Source organism: Cyprinodon variegatus, unplaced genomic scaffold (assembly GCF_000732505.1).
Source record: "Cyprinodon variegatus isolate N-32 unplaced genomic scaffold, C_variegatus-1.0 Scaffold1656, whole genome shotgun sequence".
In the NCBI taxonomy this organism is placed as follows: domain Eukaryota; kingdom Metazoa; phylum Chordata; class Actinopteri; order Cyprinodontiformes; family Cyprinodontidae; genus Cyprinodon; species Cyprinodon variegatus.
The window spans coordinates 64,167-76,140 of record NW_015152109.1 but is presented as its reverse complement, the minus strand read 5'-3'; the positions used below and the strand labels follow the sequence as shown (position 1 = coordinate 76,140).

The 11,974-nt window shown below is 40.8% G+C and overlaps 1 protein-coding gene across 1 annotated transcript in view; it reads right to left on the bottom strand.

Moving 5' to 3' along the window:
* The window catches only part of ube2ql1 (ubiquitin conjugating enzyme E2Q family-like 1), a 15,854-nt gene extending 4,746 nt beyond the window's left edge, over positions 1–11,108 (bottom strand). The window contains exons 1-2 of the mRNA XM_015404167.1: positions 10,894–11,108; positions 9,447–10,374 (exon numbers count right to left, since the gene is read on the bottom strand). Coding sequence (XP_015259653.1) covers positions 9,447–10,151 — 705 coding nt within the window. The 5' untranslated portion in view covers positions 10,152–10,374; positions 10,894–11,108. The remainder of the gene's footprint in view (positions 1–9,446; positions 10,375–10,893) is intronic.
* Between the last annotated feature and the right edge of the window lie 866 nt (positions 11,109–11,974).

Below are 11,974 nucleotides of genomic sequence, written 5' to 3'. Positions count from 1 at the left end.
ATCCATCCATCCATCCATCCATCCATCCATCCATCCATCCATCCATCCATCCATCCATCCATCTAGACAGACAATAAGTCAAAAAAGTCCATAAACATGTAGAAAAATCTGTATTTTAAAGTAAATTGCTTAATGCTTTTACCAAAGAACAACACATTAGGATGCAACAAGTGTCAAATCATTTCAGTAATTATTAAGTTACTTTGATTCCAAATAGAAAGCTTTAAAATTTTTAAATGTTTGCTAATGAAAAGTTAATGTTTTGGGCCTAGCGCCAGCTCTGATATACTTCATGAAAATATCCTCTTACTATCTAATGGAACACCGGCGTGTCCTAATATGGCACCGGTTAGCTATTTTGGGCTAAAAGCTATGCAGCGGATAAAAGGGGATGAGGTGCTAACAGAATGATCTGGAGATTAGGGCTGCAGTTTCCATTCTCGTAGCGATGGTGGCCTGGTTTCACAGCGGGGCTTAGAGACGCTCACATATATCCCTGCCAAGTTATCTCCGCACCAAGCTTGGCCTATTATCTCTACAGTTAGACAGTCCATCAAGAACAGTCACTTAATTTTATATGAGTGTGAATCAATAAAAGAAACCAGGTGAAAACACGCAGCAGAGGAGCTGTGAGTACTCTGATTGAGGACAGTGACATCATATTAGGAGCCTATTAGTGCTGCAATCACAAACAGGTTTTTTCACAATTTGTTTTGGAAAAATGAACGCATGACTCAGTGGGTGACTCATTCAGGCAGACATTATGTTGCAGTAATGGTCTGAGATTTACTCGTTGTTCCTATGTTTTACAACGCCACATTTAGGAATATTAAGATTTTTTTTTATGAACTGACCCGTCTGAAAATCTGCAAACTGTAAAAAGTAAAGAATAAGGTGGAGCTAAAAAGCTTTCCCTTAAACCCGCTTTACCTGAGGCTAATTAAAGATGATTTCCAGTCAAAAGATGCCCCCAGCAAGCAGAAATTAAAAACTAGGGCTGCAACTGATGATTATTTTGCAAATGGATTAATCTGTTGAATATTTTTTGTGATTAATTGATAAATAATCTGAAAGCAAAATTTTCCCTAAAGAAGACTTTTTGCTAAAATAAACCAGACGAAACTAAAGCTTTTCCACTTGAGGAGTTCTGGATAGAGCATATTTAAAGACAAAAATTATTTTTTCATATTAAATGCAAAATGTTTACATTTCATTTTTAAAATTTTGGTATATTTGGTCGGTTGCTCTGTCGGCTAAAGGCATGTTTTAGAGTCTCTATTTTCCATTACTAAATTAGTTGACGATTATTTGAATAATCGACTCATTGCAATTAATCCGATTAATTGTTTCAACCCTTTCAGAAACCCATCGCTTCACATTTATGACACTATAGTTAATAACCCAAGCATTGCTGCCATTATTTTTAATGACAATTTGCAAGATTTTTACGGATTTCTAGACAAAGTTACTCAATATAAAAAAATTGGTGGACGTTGGTGCACTTGGATAATGGTTTCTGCATTGCACACAAAATCTAGTTTAATTAGCAGGAGTTAAAAAGAGATCATGAGAGATTCAGTGGGGGAAACATGGTGTGTGTTTGTAAGTGTTCAGCAAGTGCCCTGATGCTGCGCCATGCCAGTGTTTATCCTGCTCAGCTAAGCGCTCGCTCATTGAGAGGGACACACTCTAGTGTAGAGTGGCTGTTGGGTAATCGTGTGAATGGAAATCAGTCAATGGGCAGAGCAAGGAAGGCCCTGATGCATGTTGGGAGGTTCACTCTTTGGGTTGGGGTGAGGAGGGGGGGATTGCGTAATATGGACATGTGCTCTTAGGGCTGGGAAACACAAATAGGGATCGATGCCATCATGGGGTCAGTAAGGACAGCCCCATGGGGCATGTTGGCGGCTCATTCAATGGTAAACAGCTGTTTTCTTCTAAATAAATGATAGAACGTAAAGAAAGACAGTAAAATCTAATAAAAAGTTAAATAATTGCAATTTTTTTAAAGTTTTTTTTTTCATTTCCAAGTGGATATTTTCTGAATTTTAACCCAAAAGTAAATCTTTACGAAAATAAACCTGTAACTGTAATAACTCTTTAAAACAATGTTATTAAGCCAATCTAATGGCAGCACTTAAATAAAGAAGCTGGACTTTTTTAGTCGGGTCCAACCTAAGCCTGCAAAATACCTCAGGTTTTGTCTTGATTATCCAATTCAATCAACTCCTTCCACCTTAAACTCCATTTTAAACAATTAAAGGTTAGTGTTGCGCCGATGCCATTTTTTGGCCCCGATACCCATACCCGATACCTGGCTGTGCAGTATTGGCCGATACCGATACCACCATTTTAGGGCAGTATCGGGGCCCCGTCCGATACTGGTATCGGTATCGGTGCAACACTATTAAAGGTGTCACCTTTACTTGTTCAACATATTTTAGGAGTTATTTAGATGGATAGCAACATCAGATTTTATGCAAAATTTCCTCACAGGACAGGAAAGGACTTCTAGGAAATTCAGAGCTTTACTAAAACACACCATCACCATCTGCTGCTTCCTGACAAAACATTTGTATTTATCTTTGTTTAGTCAAAAGACAAAAGATAATTAACTGCATAATGACCGAGTTTGAAGCCGATAGCTCATAATCCCTAGGAGGAGTTCGTTAAAGTTCGACATGAGCGAAAATGAAAAATGGCCAAAAATCGCACTTTGACCCAAAATGGCCAACTTCCTGGGGGTTTTAGGGCATACCTCCAATAGACTTTTATTCATAATTTGAGGAGATCTACTTGTGTGCCAAATTTCAAATCTCTGTGATATACGGTTTCCCCCAACTCACTTTAGGGGGCGCTGTGGCGTAATTTGGGGGCGGCCATTTTGGATTCCATTATAGACTGGCTATTTCACCCAGGGGACAATTTACTGGAACGTTTTTGTGAGTTTTTGAATATGCAAAGTCCCCGTAAAATGCGTTCAAAATGCTACAAGAATAATAATAAGAAACTTTCCAGATACAATAGGCCTTTGCAGCGCTACGCTTCGCTGATCGGGCCTAAAAAATGCCTTAAATTTAGCCTGATCAGGTAATGGTGTAATCACACCATTCAGTTCTGAGGGTCCTTATAGCTATGGATCGAACTGCAAGTTATATTTTAAGTATTTACAGCGAGCCTGTGCATAAAAAAGCTCTTCATGTGTTCCATCTGTTCATGAATTGTCTATACTCTGTTGTCCTTGCATAGTTACAGGGGGTCTAGTGCCTATCTTAAGCTGTCATTGGGCGAGAGATTGAGTACACCCTGGAAAGGTTGCAAATACATCATGCAGACACACAGATGCAAAGAAACCCACAGGCACATACCCAGGTGGGAAATTCAGTGACCAATTGTTACTGATTTTTTATAGTGTAGGAGGAAGCAACATCACCCAGAGATGCAGAAAAATCAGGACCTTTTTAGCTGCAAAGATACGATGCTATCACCTGCATATAGGTGCTACCAACTCTGACTAGCCCCCCATGTGTCTGACATTTTCCACTCTGTATGTTGCATTATACATGAGCTACTCAAGAACTCTATTAGAACCATTCTGGGACAAACAGTAACAAGATAGGGGAGGCAGGTTACAGGGTACATTGAATTAACTATCATCCATCTCCATATACAGGTTTTATTGTTCAACAATTCTGTGTTTACAACACATTACTGACATTAAGGCTGTGTTTGTAGCTCGACAGGTGCTTTCTCCCTCTTTCACACCACTGGAGGGGGCTACGCTTACCCACACACATGACTGCACTCCTAACCGGAACTTAGATACCTGTCCTCAGACGTGTGCAACCGCATGTGAGAGACAGTGTTGACTCTCAGCTCAGCGATGTGTCACCCCATGTATCCTCTCACACTAAAAATAAGCAGGAAGCTCCTAAATAGGCTGCATCACTATTGTCAAAGGAAAGCTGTGCCCAAGGGCAGATAAATATATCCTGTGTATCTAAGTATATATAGACATCTCTGTACCCGTTTTGACATGATGCACAGGAGGCGAAAGCATCGCCCGGGTAATCAGGACGCAGCACATCCAAGTGCTGATGTAGACACGTCAACAAATGGATAAAGCAACGCACACAAACAGGAGGAATAATTAATCAATATTGTTTCCATTAGCAGAGCAGAGAAGGAAGATGCTGCAGTATAATTAGTGAAGGCTGCAGGGCTGCTTGCTCATCTCCTCGAGCAGCAAATCTAAAACAAGACGTTTCCCTCAGTGCCTTTAAAGGTGGGAAGAGATTTTTTTTTTTTAATGAATGACCTCTGTTGGACATACACGTGCTTCATGACCACATATGACTCTGGAATAATATTGTGTTATGTCACCAAAGCTCTGTGGGCTGGAGGAGGCTAATGGGGGGAGTCTCTGTGACACTTTATGTAAGCTCTGACACCAAAGCGCCGCGCAGCGCATGCCAAAATAGCTGGATGGTCCTAATACAGATGAACCGATGGACACATGTTGGGTTTTTAAACCGCGATAGCTTTGAGATCTATTTTCAGCACAACGTCAGAGCTGATGCTGTGAGCTGCAGCAGCGTTAAAAACAGATTTGGCAAGATTACATAATCCAGTCCTCCTAAATCACCGAGGACAACCTCGGCCTATACCTGCTGTCTGTACGCCTCCATCTGTCTCTCAGTCTGTCGTCACGTGTTGAACAATTTGCTTTTTTTGCTTTGGAACAATCCAGTGTGGACTGTAAATACTCGGAGAAAACTGAGGGCGGGTGTTTCCATGTTAGTTTTCAAACCCTATGGAGGTGATGAGAAGAGAGCAGAGGAGGGAGAGCCAGAGTAGAGGAGAGGGGAAGTCCTGCATAAAATGGCAGCCATAAAGTCCCATAAATTCAACATGTTCTACAGTTTTGGCTTTTTGCTTGGAGGCAATACAACAAGCAGTGTGCAGATAAGCAACCAAAGATAATAAACTGCTGAGCCTGATAAGTAACATGAATCCTATTTGCACATCAGTTTCTGAGGCAAACTGGGATCTCTAAACTATATAAACTGCTCATGTAGGATGATGGTTTTATAACTAAACATTCGCCAAAATAAATTCATCTGTGATGAACCCAGATTGTCAGGATTTTGATGTGTTTGTTTCCGATTTTCTGTTTCATCTGGTCACATTTTCTATAGTATTTTGCCTTGTTCATGGGATCTAAGGCTGATTCCGAATTGAGCAGATTGCTGTTTGTAATTCCTATCTCTTCACCTTTCAGAGAGTCGACAGAAAGAACACTATGGTGGTTAGGAAAGGAACTCTGCAGTGCTGAATCCAGACGTCATTAAGGAACAGAAACATACATGGAAGATACTTATTGAACAAGGATTACAACCCATTGGATATGAAATACAAAAAACTAAATTGACCAAAATATAATGAATGTCTGAAGCCCTCCTACTTCCTACTCCTCCCTCCATCCCTATTTTTTATCTCTATTTAGACAGCACAGATTATGGCCGCCTTAGTTTCTGTTTAGCTCTGGTCATGCTTCCATTACCAAACTATTGTCTTCACCTGGATAACAGAATAAGCTCTTTGTTTTATTCTGATCCACACGTTATTTATTGGGTTCTGTTTTTTTACTCCCTGCCCTGTGATGGACTGACGACCTCTCGCCCGTAGACAGCTGGAGATAGGCACCAGCACCCCTAGCGACCCCAGCAGGGATAAGGGTGACAGAAATTGGATGGATGGATCTTTCACTCCTCACAAATGAATATTGATTTTCAAAAAGCGGCACGTTGAATAAAAATCTTAGTTAACACACTGCCTTCCTGCCACATACGGCTATTTGTTCTTCATTTTATCAAACATAGCCTGGATTAAAATGCCATTTAAGGCTTAACCCATGCCTCAAATCTCTTGTGCCACTGGGGAGGTATTATCTAGTAAATTATTAATTTAAAGATGCTGTTTTTTTTCTTTCTGTTTTCTAACTCTTGGAAAGCCACCACTGAGAAATATTTATACTTTAATACTTAGTCCCGGCCTGCTGCTACCTCCCACCGCTGCACCCACCCACACTTCCCTGACCTCCATCTAAATAGACTCCAGCTGCATTTTAACCAGGGACGTGATTTGATTAGTAAATAGTTATATTATGTAAACTAATTCTTCTTCATTAAAAGTCTTAAAATAAACTTGAAACAACAGAGGATGGTGTGTTTAGGTCATAAATTACTGTTGTAGGATTATTGAAACTACATTTTTCTAGTTTTGTCAATTCACCCATTTGCAATTTCTTTTTTTTACTAAACTAGATCTGATGCATTAAAGAGATGTTGGTATGGGAAGGTATGTATTAAACCTACATTATTTATCAACCACAAAAAAGACATTTTATACCAGACGGCAAACTAAAGTAATTTTCTATTTTCTTGACATTATTCACTTCCTGCATATTTTCTGTGTGCATCCATTTAAAATTATCTTCCCTCAATAGGTCAGTCTGAGTTAATGTGGTTGAAACAGTGGTCCCAATCTATGACATTTCATAGCAAAGACACTAAATCAAAACCACAATAAATGTCAATAGTGTCTTAGAAAAATTTATATAAAGAATTTTTTTTGATAAAATAGCAATTAACTTAAATAATCGTGAGACTGAAGCATCATGTGACTTTTATATCCTAATACATGAAAAATGATTTTTGTTTCAATCATTTTTAATCTTCCTTTTTCATCATTTTTATCACTTTTTATCACATTTATCATTTGTCAAATTCTACACATGATGCTGATGCTTTATATCATACAGCTGATGAGGTAAAAAACGATTTTCCATTAATAGTTTATAGTGGATGTAGACATTATTATATATATTTTAAGAGTAAACCTGTCCAAATAGCAATCGGAACCACAATCGATGGAAATTATTTCTACAGATAACTATATTCATTGTTACAGAACGGGATAATATTAGGGATCCAACGTGGCACCGTTTGTATCAGTAGCTGTCTTTCCGTTACAAATGTTTACAAAACTATGACAATATTCTGCTAATTTTGAAAAATGTTTTGCCCTTGTAGTATTTCTATTAAATAACAAATACAATCAAATTTGCATGTAAATTGCATGGTGGATGTAAACATCCAATTTTCAGCCATAGATCTAGACTATAGACCTATTACCTACCTCTAGACTCAAGAGAGTGCCATCATCCTCCAACTACTTCCTGTCTGTTTCTTCTTTGTCTCTTTCAGCAAGCTATGGCCTTTCTGCATGAAATGTGCATCTTTGCCTTGTGTATGTATGTGGGTTCTCACCAGGTATTCCAGCTTCCTCTAACAGCACGAAAACATGAATTGATGTCTGCAAATTGCCCTGTGTGTGCATGCATGGTTTTATGTTTCTGTGTTGCCTTGCGTTGGACAGGCGACCAAGAATTACTGAAAATAAACCCCAACTCTATGTGACACTGATGGACATCTGGTAGAAAATGAATAGATGGATCATATGAATTGTTTTTACATAATAAATTAACTTTAAAAATGAAATATCTTAACTTAAACGAAAAGTAAAGCAATACAAAGTGCATTCATGGCCAGTCATGCACAATACATGTATATATTGTATGTAAAAACGGTTTGACGGGACAAAAAATAAGCATGGCTTCCCAATGGATTTGATTAAAGCCTCTCTAAGACGACAAAGCAATAAGAATACCCCTGTTGTTTAATTTGGAGTTTTGATTTAATACCATGAGACGCAATGGTGGTTCTAGACCAAATGTACCAGGGGGCCAGGAAGGGGAAAAATTCCAGGGCCAAAAATTGCTCCCAGTCCGAGCTTGGCTAAGGGTGGCCATGGCCACCCCTGGCCCCCCATCTAGCTCTGCCCCTGATCATCATTAGAATTTCTTTGAGCATTATGTCTTCAGTACAGGGTCCATAACAGGGGCTAGGACATGATCTACAGGAGCACTGGCCCCCGTTGGCCCCTGTCTAGAACCGCCTATGATGAAAGTGTTTGTGTCCCTGTGTGGTCAACAGTGGCGGTTCTAGACCAAATGTACCAAAGGCCCAGGAGGGGGCCATCGTATTTTCATGGGGGCCAAGAAAAGCATGAAATAAAAAACAGGGCAAGGGATTCAAATATTTTAAGACAGCTGCATGACGTGAAATTTCTATTCAATTAAGTTAAATTAAAATATTATTAGGTCAATATACACTCAGAATTTAGGAATTTTACATATTTTGAGTTAAGTTAAAATAACTGAAGTCATAATTTGTATGTAAATGATCAATAAAATCTGAATTAGAACTCAAGAAAATCTTAATTTCAGCTGTAAAAATTAGAGTATTTCTTCAAATTTGTTTGGAAAAAAAAAAAACATTTAGCGGATGAAAACTGGGATCCTATCTCAATACCACTGAAGCTATCACCTTATTGTTTTTAAATAATTAATAAAACAGAATTTGTAAAGAAAAAAAAAACATAAAATAGATCCAAAGGACCTATCAGTAACCATGTCTGCTCCAGCACATATCATCAGTAGAATTTCTTTGAGTATTATGTCTTCAGTACAGGAGCCATACCAGGGGCCAGGACATGATCTACAGGGGCTTTGGCTCTTTAAAGGGGCCGAGCTAGATGGGGGGCCAGGGGTGGCCATGGCCCATGGACCTCAGCCAATCATTGGCCACCCCTGTGGCAACCCCTACCATTTTTTCCCCTCTAATACAAATGGCAGTAATACTCTCAAGTGGAATATTCTGAACATTTTAATTTTTCATATCTTAACAATGACTTGACAACAAAGTTAATTATGCAATCAATATAATAACATTAAAGATTATAAGTACAGAATTAATGATATTATATTTAATAATCAATTAATGTGGATATTAGTACTTGTAAATGTCAATTTTATGCAGAATGATTATTGATAAAAGTAGTTCAGTAATGCCAATGGAAAAGATGTTCGCCCCAGCACTCAAACCTGAAAGGATTGTATCTACTATACCTTTTATCTAGATGGATGTTAGAAAATATGGATGTTAATTTTCCTTTTGGAATAGTGTAGATTGAGCCTGAGGTTCTGCTGCCACCCCTCAGTGTACATTGGTTATGGCCTGGCCACCCTAATAAACATTTTGTGGCTATGCCTCTGTTTGGCCCCTGTTGGCCCCTGTCTAGAATCGCCCATGGTGGCCAACCCTTAAAAAGGCCAGATGGGGACCTTGGGGATGGGGTTAGGAAGCAGGTGCAGGAAGCAATTACTAATATTAAAAAGATTCACTCTGTGATACTTGGAAATAACACAAATGCAAGCACAATATTGAATAAATTCTTATGGTTAGACAACCTAATAACCTTTGATCTACAGATAGATAATGTGTGAGATCAGATGGCTGCTGTGGTGATCCAAACCCTCTCACCTGTCCTTTTACAAGGCTGGCAGCAAACTGCCTCATGACCGCCTCCACCGTGTAGGCACTGGACCAGCCTCTGGGGGTCAACAGCTCCATGCAGATGGCCCCTCCGTCCAACACGTAGCCGTTCTCCAGCCGCGGCGTGAGGACCCGCATGAAGGGCGGCGAGAAGGGGAAATTGTCGGGGAAGGTGACGTTGAGCAGGATGAACTCGGTGCTGGTCTCCTTCATGTCCTGCCACAGCGCCGAGTCCTTGTCCACCTGGTGCAGCTTGACGTTCCAGTCGAACAGGTTGTCCTCCACCAGCTCCACCGTGATGAAGTGGTCCCCTAACCTCCGGATCTCCTGCAGCTCCTTCATCAGCCGCCGCGTCCTCACCTGGGTGCAGTGCTGCCGGTGAGGCGCCGGCGGGGGCAGGGAGGAGGCGCTGGGGGCTTTGCTCCCGCTCCCCCCGGTCTGCTGCTTCTCCTTCCCATCCTTGCCCTGCTTGTCTTTGCCAGCCGGCTTGTCCTTGCCGTGCTGGTCCAGCTTCCTCGCCTTGATCTCCGGGGTGCTCAGCAGGTTGGTCTCGTTGGCGGTTTGACAGTGTTTATTGGCGTTGTTCTTCTGGTTCCCTTTAGTCCCCTTTAGCGAGCCCTGGTGGTGCTTCGGGTCCTCCGTGTCTCGGTCGTGCAGGCGGATCAGACCGATCTTCCGCAGTAAGGTGGCCATCGTTTGGATATACTTCTACCTCTCCGCTGATCGCCCCCTGATCAGGGGGGGAGACGCGCTCCTTTTGACTCAGACACAACCTTTATGGATCAGGAACCTTTTATTTTTTTCTTCCCCTGCCTCCTTTATACCGCAGTCCACCCCCTCTCCGTTAGCTGGATGAGCGCGCAACCGGAGAGCCTGGGCCGTGTGCGCCTCAGCGCATCGCCTCCACACGGTTCATCTGAAAGGAAGAAGCAGCAAAAACCCCCAATAAAACAACACGGATAACATTTAGCGTTGCAACTATCATCTCCACTCATCCACCCTCCTTTATAAATAAGCGATCGGACATAATGACTGCTGTTGTTTCATGATAGGACGATGCGTTCCGCAGCAGCAATTAGGTGATCATACATTTCTACAGGAGGGTGCATATGCCTCATCATCAGTGCATACAAAAGGAAAATCAAAGATGATGTAATGGTTACATGCAGGTGAACGCACCTAAGAAATCCGACGAGTGTTTAATATAAAATGTCAACATTCATTTAAAATTAGGATCAGAAAAGGACAGAAATCTAATGTTTGATCCGCCTATCTTTGACAAATCAATAGGCCTGTTTTATTATAGCTTCTATTACTTATAAAGATTATTTCACACATGATATGTTAGCATCTCCCCTTTTATAATTAATGCCCCGCTTCTTCAAACATAAAGCATTTTAAAGCAGCAATCCAGCAGAGGGAAATGTGAGGTTACCGAGGTCTGTGGAAATGCGCACAATGCGTCCAGCTTCCAGTCCCGCAGCCCGAGCAGCGATCCAGTGCGCGCGCCTGTCTGTGTGTCTATGAAGAAGAAAAGGCTCTACCATCCAGTGGACCTGCTGTCTGAGAGAGCTGCAGTGATGAAGAGGAGGAGGTAGGAAGAGAGGGAGGAGGAAGTTTGATGTGTGTGCAGCTGCAGCAGCTCCTGCTTTAATGCAGCCGTGGATGAACCACCCCCCCACCCTCCAGTAAATCCCTCTCTGGCCTCTTCACACTCTGTGCTCACTGGTGGAGCTCCTTTTCAAAATAAAAGTCCTTAAAATAAGGCCAGCCATGTGACAGGGGCGGTTCTAGACTAAATTTACTTGGGGGGACCATGGTTATGCTCTGTAGGTTTTTAATGGTGGGCACGGAAAAAAAGAATAATAACCACACAAAAATGTAAAAAGAGACAGGATCTAGAGGAGCAAAATAGAGTTATCTGGAGCTGTTTTTTAGATTCCGTTCTGTAAAATAAATGAAGTTAAGAATTTGTTATAGACTTTACTAGCAGCTGAATATATTTTTTTTAAGGAAAAACGACATAAAAAGCCACTTATATAGCAGTAATAACAATAATTTTAAGTAAAAGCAACAAAGTGGTGGTTCTCTATTAGACCAACAAAACCCAAATACTGAACTCCTTTAAAGACATGTTTAATGTGTCCAACTGGGATTTTCTGTCATGTACCTGCAGAGTTAGTAGCAGAGGTGAGTAGTCCTTCATAACATTTATTTGAGTAAATTAAAAACAAATGTAGCTTTTAGGAATTAAATTTACATTAGTTCAACTTTGCTGTACTTTTTACTTTTACTTAAAGTCGTAGCGAAACAGTCGTTCCAACCGTTGCATTTCGGAATTCTCTCAAGTGATGCATGACTTTACACGAGTGAATAAAGTGAATGTGATTGGTTGTTTATTAGGAGGGCGGGATTGTCGTGGCGGAAAATTTGCAAGTAAGTTTGATTGTGGCTGGTGTCTCGGGGGCATCTTGCTAACCAGTTAGCAACTTAGTGCTAGTAGGTTCCCAATAGGA